Raw genomic sequence first — 13,244 nt, 5'->3', positions numbered from 1 at the left:
CGGGAGCAAGTCTACGATGGTGGGATCGTGTTTGCAATAGTGAGGGATACCATTTTACGAAACTTTGAACAATGTACCTACATCATTGCTTTTCTACCAACCACAGACCACATTATTTCATTTCGTGCCCAATGCCATCCTAGGACTTGAAAATTGTACAATGTGACCACAGCCTGCTTTTGCGAAGAACAAACACAAGAATCATAATTTCAATCGAGATGATTAATTCTCGTTGGGAAAGAAAGTAGTAAGCAACTGCATAGAGACAAGTAGAACTATGAAACGACTACCATTCTCGAAGGCCAATCCTTCTCGAGTTAGACAACCACATAGCCATCTGTACTCCAAGACATGACATCTCATTTGATCGTGATGTTTTCGTATGGCTCCAAAGGATTGTATGCATCTCCAAAGAGGCACACCAAGGGAACAAGGACAATTCCTTTGGGGAAGGCCTGAGCTTGTTCTTATCGTAATACAAGGACAAATCCTTTGGGGAAGGCCTCACCTTGTAAGCATTGCCTTCCAGGCAACACTATACTAACATTTTTGTTAAAAAAGTGTCCCACACCATTTCTTGCCAAGTGGCCCCCTTCTATTTTGGTTTAATCTGTGTGTGTGTCTCTCTCTCTCACACACACACTCAGTCACACACTCACACACAAATTTTTAACTCTCTCTCTCTCTCTCACACGCACACACATAGAGTTTGCAAATCTCTTTGCATTTGCAAGCGGTTGCATTATAGGATTCCAACTTTCCAATGGTTGGCTTCCATCACAAGTGTTGCAAATTAATCATCCATTCATCTTGACAATCGTCCGTGTTTGGCGGAACCTAAGCAAGTGCTCACGGGAACTTGTACTCACTTGTTCTTATCTTAATACAAGTGGAAAGCTTTTTAAAAGAAAAAGGTCACGTGCATGTGTTATTTGATAAGCAGAGTGGTCGGAGATTACTAAGGAGAACGTAGGACCTATACTAGCTACTCTATCAACTCGCAGTACGTCTGAGCAAAGGTGCACATTCCTTCAGGTAATTCAAACATTCACCAGATCTGTCGACAATTTGATCTGTTTCGCAACAAAATTCTATTTCCGCATGTAACGTTTGTAGATTAGTTAGATTTGGTGATCAATTCGTTGTTCAGCACTTGTGTGGAGCTCATACTCCTTCAAAATTTCAAAGATTTGATTGTATGGAATATGTGCCCTGCAATTCAGCGATCAATAGATCTCGTATCATACTTTTCCCTGTAGAACGTATGTACTATCTATTGAAACGTGCAAACGGACTGTGATTTACATTGCGTTCTACAGGTTACAGGGGAGGATAACTTTTAATTGCCTCACGATGGCTGCTACCCTTCTTTCTTCTTCGACAATATCTTTTTGCTCACGGCATCGCCTTGATCAGTCATCGTTGTTTGTCGATCAGGTGCAAGGCTTAAATTTATGATTTTCCTTGTCCTCTCAATTCATAATGTGGCGCTCCGTGTCCGGTTGTTACTTTCTGATCTCCTCTTTATTTCTAAGCGCATGTGGACATATCGTTGGCAGACGTTTTTCAGCATGCTGTGCTTTTGAAATTTATTTACGAATCCCAGAGTTACAGGTCGTTGATTTGCGCCAAGCTTTCTCGGGAAGAGTGGGAAAACAATCTATATCGAAATTATTTCCATGGAAATCGAAATGTCCCTCTGCACGCGCTGCGATTCAAACCGGTAATAACTGGTACTATTAGCGCTTCCTTTTTTTAACAATTTCATTTCGAGAGATTTAGGACAGAAATAATGTTGTGCAATGTTATTACAGCTGAATACACCGAACTTGATGCCATCTCCAATTTCAGTCAGATCGTCCCCGATACGGTTATCTTTGACGACTTTGAAAGGTCACCTAGTTTCTTCCTTCCACTTTTCGCTTAGTTAAATCAGCATTCTGGCTCTCTTAGAATGCTAGCATGGGTGGTTCTTCTTCTCACGGGTTCTTCCTTCAGCAGGCTTGCTCCAACCGCTGCAACAGTGAGCTCGTCTCTTCTACTCGGCATTACAAGTGTTCCAAAAACGAAGTTCAATGTGAGTATTTTGCCCGGGCTCCATCTGTGCCAACCATGTTTATTTAATGGTAAATGACCGTGGACTCATAGTAATAGTCATGAAAAAATTAGGACTCATAGCCTGAAAAAACTATGACTATTCGTTTTTTTGCAGAGTGCTATCGAGATGGCATTAGCTTACCGTAAATGCTACCTGAAGGACTCTATTGAGAATAGACTTTCCTGCTTTGTAGACAAGGTATGTAGACAGTTAGTCGTACCATTTAAGGCATCACGGCTAGTGTTTTTGAGTTGCTGGCTGTAGCTTACAAAGTTCCCTTGAGATATTGTGAGGATTGTGCCGTATGGAAGGAGATTATGTGGAGACAAAAATTGTCAAATATCACATCATTGTTCTTACAGCCATATAATTTCCTACAGCTTAAAATTTTCCTTCCTTTTGAGAGAGAGAAAGCTAGTATTGGGCTCGAATTGAAAGACGACCACACTGATGCACTATTGGAATCTGCTACTATAACTTTCCCCAATACACGTGACACCTTACAAGTCCGCTATCCCCTTGATTCCCCTCCCCCTCCCCTTTCCTTTGTATACAAAGTATGCTGAGTTCAAACGACACTCAGTCATACCATTTCTCTGCTTGGAAGGCGTCATGACTAGTGTTTTTGAGTTGCTGGCTGTACTTACTAACAGCTTAAAATGTTTTTCCTTGGAGAAGGTGTAAGCTAGTGACTTGCTGCATGGATGAGACTTCTTACTGTGGAGACGAAACTGTCAAATGTCAAATGAGTGTTCTTACAGCCATACCATTGCTGAAAGTAAAAGGTTCCCTTTCTTGAGAGACAGCACTAGCTATTGTTATGCTCCATATTAGAAATTGCTAGTATCACCTGTATTCACTCTGCCCAGTAAAAACTTCTCTCTTATAAATGTGACAAAACATCTACACCGTATCCAAATACATCGCAGAACATGAGAAGTGTTTGAACATAGAAAGTGCTGGCATCTCTACGAGTCTGGATGCAATTTATCTTGCAATTAAGTCAGGCTTTTTGAGTTTATTTGTATTATTAAAAAGTGGGATGCTCTTGATGTGGAGAGTATAAACCAAGAGGATTTTCAGGTTTTAATTTCTATTTGTGACAGGCACTTGTTAATGTCGGAAGTGAATTGGCAAAGCTTGTGCCAGGTCGTGTCTCCACAGAGTTGGATGCACGACTGGCATATGACACTGATGGCACCCTTTCTAAGGTACTAGCCTTAATCTTTGCAAACATGATCAATTTTCCAATATGATGTTACTTGCAATTTCATCCTGTGGAATTTCTGATTCTTCACAATTTTGCAAGGTTTATGATCTCATCAAATTGTACGAAGAGGTTGATGTTCCAAAAGAGCGCTTGCTTTTCAAAATTCCTGCTACGTGGCAAGTAAGCTGTGCAAAGGCTTCCACAAATGCTGGGTTACAACTGTACAGAAAGAACGTTGAATGAACTTTATTGTTGGGATTGGCATCAACGCCACTTTTCTGTTCATATCTGTTTGTTTGTGACATTTCCTAACTTACATTTGCTTGCCATTTGGGGCAAAGATAATCTCCTTTCGGTACCCCTTGTATGCTGCAACTTTTAGTCCTGAAAGCTTTGCATTTGTCTCATGCTTACCACAGCTGATCCTTGATGCAGGGCATTGAAGCTGCAAGGCAGCTAGAAGCCAAAGGGATTCAAACACACGTTACGCTTGTCTACAGGTAGCTTCAGATTCAATCGTGACTTGTGTTTAGTATCAGGCTTGCCAATTTGTGGAAAGCTGTTTCAATGACTTTCTTGCAAGCTGAAACATGCTTTCAGGATGTTCTTTGCTTTCATGTAGGAGCGCTGTTCTGCAGCAATTAGAAGCACAGGATGATGATGAGTTGGTCTATATAACATGAATTATATAGAGCTATTGACCTACCTAAGAAGTTCCAAAGAAGAAGAAGAAGGAGACGAAGAAGCTTGCATCACAATAGGGGGTTGTGAGAAAGACCAGCTATTTGTGGTCTGCTTCACAGTTTGTAGCTCCGTGCCTAAAGAAACCCTGGAGCTGATGCTTACAGCCAGTTAGGGAGGACTATACCGCCACTCAATTCCTTGATCCGTAAGGGTGTATAAGGTTCTTGTAGAATTGGCCTTGCGGAAATGTACAATGGGAACCATTTTTTGCCTTGACCAGAGATTATACACAATGTCCAGCCAGGTGCTCACCAAGATTGCCATTGACTAGATCAACGGGCCACCCATTGGCATGAGTAATGTGATGTCCTGCCTTATTGCCAAGCCCTCCACTATGTAAGTTGGTGTGGCATGTTGTGGTCCAGGGATGTAAAGGGAGAGATGTTAAGAGCCATAAGCAGATTTCATGGAAACATTGGGACAAAGGGCTGCTCCTTGGGCAGCTCAACTAGCTCTCAAGCCTTTGGAGCCTCGGATTTCTAGACTGATGCAGCCATTCCAGATGCATGGTAGGAGAGCTAGACGATCCCTTTGCAAGATGGCAGGTGCAATCCCCTTGAAGAGAAGTTCCTTGTTCCAGCTTTTCCCTATATTGTGGGCTGGCCTACGATAAGCATTTGTTGTAAATGCCTCAAATTTACCCTCATCAGGATTTGGATCATAGGGAAACTTTTCCCCTGTCAGGAGGGCATTGGAAAAGATCGCCTTTACCAAGACCTGCCCAATTCCACCTTGTCTAGAAGTGTTCGAGAAGACCATGCTGCAGAAGAAGCTTCCTGGGCTCCACTTGTGGAGTGAGGCCTCTGATGATGAGCTTACTCCATAAAGCGTGGCTCTTGATATCTGGATCTATATGCCCAGACCACCCTCTGATCGTGGCAAGATCATGTCTGCCAACCCACCTTGGCTCCTGTGTCATGAGGGCCATCAGATCCTGCCCAAGGGAAGCTCCGGGCTGATGTCCTTTGCTGTCCCATATACTTCCCATGAAAGCACCAAGAAGAGGGCTATATACCAGGCTGTTTCTAGAAGAATTTGGTTCACCATCATAGCTGTAAGCGAGACCTTGGCAAGCTCTCGTCTTATGCGGGGCCGCTCTTCAAAACTAGGGCAACTATTGCAGTGCATGTCATGACATCTCCACCTGGCATCCCAAGTATCATTATGGTTTGACCTCTAGAGATCCACATAAACCCCAAGCTCCTGCCCCATGATAGGGAGCCCTCTGAGTTCATAATAAAATCAATTGATTTATGCTAGTTGATCTGAGCGCTTGACGTTGAACAGTATCAACCCAAGAGAGTGTAAATACTGTTCAAACACAAGACCGTCCCTCCATTTACAAAGCCCTGCCATTGGCAAGCACCAAGTCTAGCCAAGTCCTACTCCTACCGAATCAGAGGTCTCGTACCCACTTGGTCAAACTCTTGTGATCACAGATAGAAATCCAAAGCCTTTGCCACAAACATATAAGGAAGGGTACCAAGGTGCAGCCTTAGCTAATTGATATGGTGAGGGGAAAGGCCTCGTCCATGTGCCCCTGTATGAGAAGCTAGCTCATAATGCCGCATAGAGGGGAGAGATGCCCCAGATAAGGACTCTAAGAATCCACTTTTGCACATGGCACCCTTCAAGAAATGTCCAATCACCCTATCTAAACCTTCTTTAAGCCCAAATGGACTCGGAGAGGCTCCTTTCAAAATGGTGAACATATTGTCTAGAATGCTGCATTTGTGGGAAAAAGCTGCCTGTGGGTAGAGGTGAAGACTTAAGACCTTTGCGAAGAATCAAGATCTTTCCAAAAGAGTGGATGCCACTGATGAATATGGGCTATATCACTCTTTGGGGATGAGAGGCTTGAAATTCTATTCCATGATGGATGGAGAATATGTTAGAGATCATTGCCTGACATGTATTCCCTAATGAGGAGATGGGGAGGCAAGTGATAGATGCCCTTTGGTCTTTCGAATGACGCAGTTCGTATTCTTCCTTCTCAGCAATTGTTGGTACTGTTGATGGCGTTGCTGGGAGCTGCTGGTGGGAGACAAGAGTTAGTGGCGTGCAAGAGGTCACAAGTCTGTTGTTCAACAAAGAACAAAGCTTAGGAGCGTAACTGTGCTAAGCCGGGCTTAGTAGATGGAGTTGGAGCAGCTCAAGGGCAAGATCCCATAGAAGCCCTCTGAGGAGGCACATAGGATCTATGCCATCCCTTTATAGTTGCAGTCGAAATTGCTGTTATATACTATGATAGGGCTCCTTGATAGTTGTATGTGATCAAGGAACAAAGTGGTGTGATTGTTGGTTAATGGATTTGACATAAGTGTGGTGCTGATGCCTCTGCACCCGCGAACTGCTTCTCCATCCCCTCCTCCCCTTCCAGCCTCTCTGTCCAAGCCCTCGCGACCCCCTCCTCGTTTCTACTTCTGCCACATACGGGCTGTTTTGACCGTACAGTTGCTAGCCACCATAGCTACAGTAAGGCCGCCGCTAGGAGCAGCACCACTACTGTTGAGATCTTCTCCCAGCCTGGCCCTTCGTGTACAACATGCACTCCATCGCCGTGTAGCTCGCCATTTGGCTCACGTGATGCTCCTGTTGAGCAGGACAGCACACTGTAGGTCTTTCAGTCCTCCTTTTGGCGCTCACCGATTCCAAGACGCATCTTCATCGTCCAAAAGAGGCTTAAGGCAGCTCGTGTAGGCAGCTTGTGGTCTAGGGGCTGGTATTGTATGTCCAGCTCTCCATTAGTTTGGCCAGCCCCCTCAAGAAGAAGAGCTGAAGCGCTTCCCGAGTTCCAGGAAGTGCCAAAGCTTATTGGTCAGCGTGGCAGCTCCCTTTGTGCAGTTCACGGTCCTTCCAAGTTTGAGAGCTTGCTAGTGGAAGAGCTCTAGGGTTGTTACTTCGTGGCTGGGCGGCTTTCTTGGCAGTCTTCATTCTCGCAGGCGCCTTCTTGCTTCCTTCTTCTCTTTTTGCGGGTGGTGCAGTTTATTGCAGTTATTGCGTATTGCTAGTGACTGGGACTTTGGTGGTGACCTTTGGTCTGGCCAGGGGAGATCTATGGCATCACCCTCGACTCCCCCTGCTATCAAAGTGATTTTGTTGCCAGTGGATAAGCAACAGGTAAAGTAGGCAGTGAATCTCCCACTGGATAGGGTAGTCATCGGCAGGATAGTCAGCCTCACTCCCTCAAGGAGATAGATTAGGGATTGGATCCAGACCAGCTTGGCACTAGATGGCGACCACATTCAGGAGGTCACTATCAATGGACAGGGTGTCTTCCTCCTCCAGCTAGGCTCCCCGGATACCGCTTTGACTCTCGTGGAGAGAAGCCCAATTCTCCTGGGCCCTAATTGGTGTATCTCATCCCTTGGTATCATGGATTCACAGTGGAGGACATGGACTCGACTCACCGTGTCCTCGCTTCCTAGTGATGCTCGGTTTTTCGGGGCTCCCGAGGGAATACAGGTCCATTCTTCCTTCCATTGGGCGAGCTTTCGGCATAGTTTTAGAGTACCCTTTAGAGTCGGAGGCGGCAGCGATGACAGATGATGGGGTCCTTTGACTCAGGCTAGTGGTAGAGAGCCCAGATACTCTTCCAGAGGTGATTCTCTTGGAGACTTTGGAGGGAGGTACCCTTCGCCAGTGCCTAGAGGTTTCAGGCTTACTTGGTCAGTGTTTGAGGTGTAGGCAGAAGGGGCATCGAGCTAGAGATTGTACACGTGGCTTGCACAAGATGCATCCCTGCCCCCAAGAGACATGGGGAGAGCACAATGACACGAGAGGGGAGGGGACTCGGAGGCCACCTAGGTAGACACAACAGCATTTCATGCGATAGCAGGCAGAGCCTAGGTTGAGCCTTCGGAGGAAAGGTGGACCAAGGTGGGAAAAATGAAACGGAGTAAGTGGGCCAAGAAGAACCAAAGACAGCGCACCAACTGTAAGAGGCGAGCATAGGCAGCTGTGCAGGCATAGAGCAATTAGATAGGCGACCCGCTAGTAGGCGCACCACGAGATCTGGCGAGAGCCATCGACCTCAGGACACTCCTTAGGTTCCTATGGAGGAGAGACTTGTTGCCCACCGGAGAATCCTCTACCTCAGGTGGAGCAGCCTCTAGTGATCCACGGAGCATCAGTGCCCACAACCCCCTTGACCCATCGGCCTTACAGTTCGGAGGAGCAGCCTTGGAGGACACAGGTGCCACCACCTCAGCGTCCTTCTCCTGGGACAGCGACAAACCCCACACAGTCGCCTCCCCCATCCCCAATGGACTCGCCCTCGGCCCCTCCCCCGCACCTACCCCGCCGCCTACTCCTCCCACAGTGATTACTCTCAGCACCCCCTCTAGCACCCTCTCCTTCTGCTCAGACAACAACAGTCTTGCCCAGGGCCTCTTCCTCACGTATCCTGCCAGGTTCACTAGTAGACCCCTCATTTGCGAGCAAGGGAAATACAAAGACTTCCTCGTCGACCTCTCCCTAGTAACAGTCAGCGCTTCGGGCACGTAGGACTTAGCCTCTTCGTGTCATATTGTCGGCGAGAGGGGCTCTGATGCTGAGTCTTCATGTCTCCGCATAGGCCTCTGATGCGAGAGTTTTGGCGGTTGGGGCCTTGGAACTATTTGGAGATTCCAAATTCGTACCCCAGGCCCTTGGAATTGACCATCCTGATTCTGCAGCCCCGTAAAGGGGGCATCAACGCAGGATCCTGCACTCACTTAGTTCGGATCCTCCACTTTGCCTCCACAGGGGTGGAGAAGTGGACCCTAGAGCTCTTCAATGCGATGATGGAGCACCTTGCAGGGTACCACATGAAATTTCTAATTTGAGGCTTACGTGGAGGAAATCACGTCCTCACCTTCTCTCTACAAAGATTCATACCTCAACAGTTGGCTCTGATACCAACTGACACGACCCTAGAGCTCCTGAGGATCCTGACCTGCAGGCAAACACAAGAACAACAAGAAACATGAGGATCTGAGTAGACCACCCAACCACGACATCTACGAGAAATGATTTCGAATTAAGAGATGTCCCCTCAGAGCCATGAGCTGAGCTAATGGCACAAACTCCCAACGAGATCCCCAACCTGCCTGGTGTACCATAGCACCAGGTGGTGCGTCGAAGCCTTGTATCTGCTGCTGGACCTCGGGCTACGCTGGGATGCAGGTGTGCGTCCACGACATGATCTAGGATCCAGACCTTGCATGAGAGACCTAGACTTGCTCCCCCCTTGCTCCCGAAAACTAAACCCCTGGGTCCCTTTTGTAGACTCGGGCCCAATGCGCCAAAAATAGCGGAGGCCCCTATGTGGTTTGTACCCTTGCGACTCAACTTGAGAATCAAGCGTGCCTAGCCTGAAGCTAACTGAGCTAGTCTTGTGTACCTCTGTACACGTCAGATACCCATCCGTGCACATGACAACCCTCCACCTTGCTCGAACTAACTCCAAAGGGTATCCACAAGTGAGGCGAGCTCCACGTCCAATCACGACAAAAGAGCAGAGCCAGGCGGGCTCACTAGCGAAGCCTCAACTGCTTGGTGGGCTGAGAACTGGCAGCTGCTTGCGACCAAGAACAAGCCCAAGAGACAGTCACGACCTGCTAGGGAATCTCCAGGAGGAAATGCGAACTGAAACGAAAGCCTTGCAAGCTTCAGAACTGAACGAGCAACTAGTTGGAAACAGTGGTGAACTTCTGACCACGAACTGGGGAGCAGCCAGATGGGCTCTCCAAAGCTCCTGAGCAATGCTGAAGACCAAGGGCTTCCAATGCGGGCTGAAGGAGGGATCATTGACGCACCAAAGAGGAGGGAAAAGAGAAGGGGGCGAGGGGGATAAAAGAGCAAGGGGGGGAGAAATAGCAGATGAAGAGCCTATGGCCGGAGGAGGGGGGAAGGGGTGCAGCAGCAAACAGGGAGAAGTTAGGCTCTACAGACAGACACTTCAGTTAATGCGGGGTGGCTAATTGATCTTGAATTTGCTTTTGAAAGCGCATTGTCCTCGTTTGTTTGGTGGCAACTTCTGGCATGTAGCTTGAATGAAGAGATTTGGACTACTTTTTGATTAGCCTTCTCCTTTAGTGCTAGCCTTCATCATGGCTGAGTTTGCCCTTCACCTTTGGAGTGCGGACAGAAACTTAGTAGGAAGACTTTGTATAAATGGATGCTCAAGTATGTGTGGGTGTGTGGATTTGTATGTGTGAGAGCATACTTTTATACTATGGTCTACACCCATTGTTGGGCGCTGATGACATCAGTGGGGATGTCATAGTAGCTAGTCCCTGCTATGTATGATGGAGTTTATGGTTTTCAATCTTATGAGTGACTATCGTGAGGTTGAAACTGCACTATGTTGTGTTTTTAGAGGATGAGTTTGGGAATGTTCCTGGATTCATCTAGGTGTATGTACCATTTCTGTTGTTCTCTTCAAAATTTTTCCTTATTGCTTGATTTGAAAATATCAATGAAAGTTAATGTTGCCTTATATAATAGACTACACATGATGACGAGTTTGGGGCTCTCATATAATCAATTTTGAAAAACATGAATTGACCATCATGTAAATAATTTTAACCAGCTCTTGACTACAATTTAGTGTTCTTATCCAGCTTCTCTCAGGCTGCGGCAGCAGCTCAGGCTGGTGCATCTGTAATACAAATTTTTGTTGGGCGATTGCGGGTCAGTATTTGATGTGGATAAATATGAACCGTTTTATTTTTTCTATTCTATCTGATTGCTACCATCTGAGGCTTTCTTTGATGGTGTAGGACTGGGCGAGAAGTAAATCTGGTGATACAGAGATAGAGAGAGCCATTCAAAAAGGAGAAGATCCTGGTGTTGCTCTGGTATGAGAAACATGGAACCACAGTCATTTGTTTATTGATCTGCAAGTCAAACATAGAGAGTGCACAGTGCAAATTCAGGTCATCTCAATTTCTGCTGCTACCTGGTTGCAACACACATGCACATGTGTGTGTGTGTGTACACACTCACCAACGCAGATGTATGTATGTATAATACAATGCATACATACATGTGTGTGTGTGTGTGTGGGCCCAGCTAGAAGTGTTTTTAGTTCTTTGTACTAGCTGTTCTTTACTGGCAGCTTTTACTACTTTTACTTTTCAGTATTTTGTTGTGACTAGTAGCTGTCCCACTCTGGGACAGCTATGAATGTAAATGCTTTCTTAATGCAAAATTTATTTTACAAAAAAAAAGTGTCTGTATGTGTGTGTGCACCTTTTGCCCCAAAAAGAAAAAGAAAAAGTGTGTGTGTGTGTGCACTTGTATGTATGTATAGGAATTAATGAAGCATGCCTCTGGAATACATACACAGACTTTTTTTAAAAAATTGAAATCCATTTGTGATTACACTATAGGAAAACGTCCCAAAGAATGGGATGGAAAATTACAAACATCAAAAGACATCATTATAAGACAAGGCAGGTTAATTTATGTTCCGTGCATAAAGACAATCATGAAATGATTGTCGTAGAGAGGCATGGAGCGCACACACACACACACAATGTTTTTGTGTAGTGAAAACTTTATATTACAAAAAGATTGTCCCCAAAGCAGAGATCAGCTAGTACAAAATCGGAAGATCTCAGTGTAAGACAAGTAAACAACATAATCTATCTGATGAACAGACAAGCAATCATAGAATGATTGCTTGAGTGACATCCGAAAATAGAAGAACATGGAAGAAGTGGGCTCATGAAAGACGGTGTGATTCTTGTCTTGCCATATGGTCCAGAGTGCCCAATATCTGACCCATACGAAAAATAGATCAAACTGTAGTCATCGTGGGTGAATCCCAAAGATCCAAAAAAGATTTCCAAAAGCGTGAAGACGTTGAAGAAACAAGAAAAAATCCCTATTGATAGGACAATTCCAAAAAAGGTGAAGCAAGGATTCCCTAGGAGCCAAACATCCATGGCATGATGCTGGAGCAATGTGTCGACGAGCCAAGAGTTGGCCAAAGGGAATTGCATCAAGCATCACTCTCCATAGAAAAACCTACTGGCGGAGTGGCCGTTTGCATGACCAGATTTGGTGCAATCTTTTACACCACCATTTGGCATTATGATTAAAAGACCAAAGCTGATTGGCATGACGCGATATCCAAGGTGGGGGCAGCAAAATCCTGTATAAACCAGCCACTGATATATCAACTAGGCGTAACGGGCTCAAAGAAGAACCCTAGCGATGCAAAGACCAATCAGTAAGGCGATACATAATCTCCAATCTGGGTGCTGGCAAGAATGAATGTTAGCAGCTGAGAAAGAGAATGCCAAAGTGGTCGATAATGTATCCCCAATCCATAATGTCAGGTCGCCAAATGAAAAGACAATAAAGTACCATCATCATGAAGGACATCACCAACAAGAGTAATGCCTTTAGATAAGAGGAAATATGAGCGCTTGGGTTCTTGTAGAGCAAGCGGTTGATAAAAAACTTTCGACCAGTGCCAGCTCTCAGCCCTTAAGGAATTGCCATGTAGAGAGTCAGGCACATTCCATTTAAGCTGAGAAAGAATATCCTTCCAAGCTAATAGCATTTGAGAAACAAAAGGACGGCCTTTAATTGTACCATCAATGTGTACCAGAATGAAATCCCATGGAGTGGGATGCCCAAAAGCAGTAGTCAATTGCAAAAGCAAATGAGAGATCATGGCGGCCCAAGGGTGATCACCTTCTAAAAAATGCAGCATCATTTTCCCCTCATGTGCCAAAACAAGCACCATTCATCTTTGGCGAACACAAATGCTCTATAGAGAGTAGTTTGATACTTGTATGGCCATGCTTCGAGCACCGGAAAGTCTCCATAATAGTGCCACACATGAAATAAGAAATGTCTTTTTTTTGAAACATCATCAAGGGCAAAAAGAACTGGATATAAGCCACCAAAATTGATTGCACAATTCGAAGACGAACATGGAGAGGCCAAGTGGCTAATTTCCAATATTCCAGTTAGGTGGAAACCCTAATGAGGGGGTCTGAAGTAACTGGTCAACCAGGCAGGGAATGACCTGCAAAGGTGGAGGCCCAAAACAGAGGTGGCCTGCTGGAGACTGCAGGCGGCCAGGTCTAAGCAGCTTCAAAATGATGGTAGCTTGTCAAAACAAGCTCCAGAATCCAGGCGGCTGTACAAAACAGAGCTGAGCAGCAGGTTTCCTCGTGAGAGAATGTTACT

At 45.6% G+C, this 13,244-nt stretch overlaps 1 protein-coding gene across 6 annotated transcripts in view; it reads left to right on the top strand.

The window, feature by feature from the left end:
- The first annotated feature begins 899 nt into the window (after positions 1-899).
- LOC147883791 (Aldolase superfamily protein) overlaps positions 900-13,244 on the top strand; it is a 34,688-nt gene continuing 22,343 nt past the window's right edge. The window contains exons 1-11 of one of the 6 annotated variants that reach the window (XM_087398104.1): positions 900-1,035; positions 1,320-1,437; positions 1,615-1,723; positions 1,815-1,893; positions 1,999-2,077; positions 2,213-2,296; positions 3,205-3,309; positions 3,408-3,488; positions 3,744-3,808; positions 10,658-10,727; positions 10,817-10,894. In XM_087398104.1, coding sequence (XP_087254230.1) covers positions 1,354-1,437; positions 1,615-1,723; positions 1,815-1,893; positions 1,999-2,077; positions 2,213-2,296; positions 3,205-3,309; positions 3,408-3,488; positions 3,744-3,808; positions 10,658-10,727; positions 10,817-10,894 — 834 coding nt within the window. In that variant the 5' untranslated portion in view covers positions 900-1,035; positions 1,320-1,353. The other 5 variants (XM_087398102.1, XM_087398101.1, XM_087398100.1 and 2 more) reach the window with 5 other exon arrangements.

This window comes from Dipteris shenzhenensis, chromosome 27 (genome assembly GCF_047967505.1).
Source record: "Dipteris shenzhenensis isolate YYH24624 ecotype China chromosome 27, Dip_SZ_1.0, whole genome shotgun sequence".
NCBI lineage: Eukaryota > Viridiplantae > Streptophyta > Polypodiopsida > Gleicheniales > Dipteridaceae > Dipteris > Dipteris shenzhenensis.
This window is presented reverse-complemented; position numbering and strand designations above follow the sequence as displayed.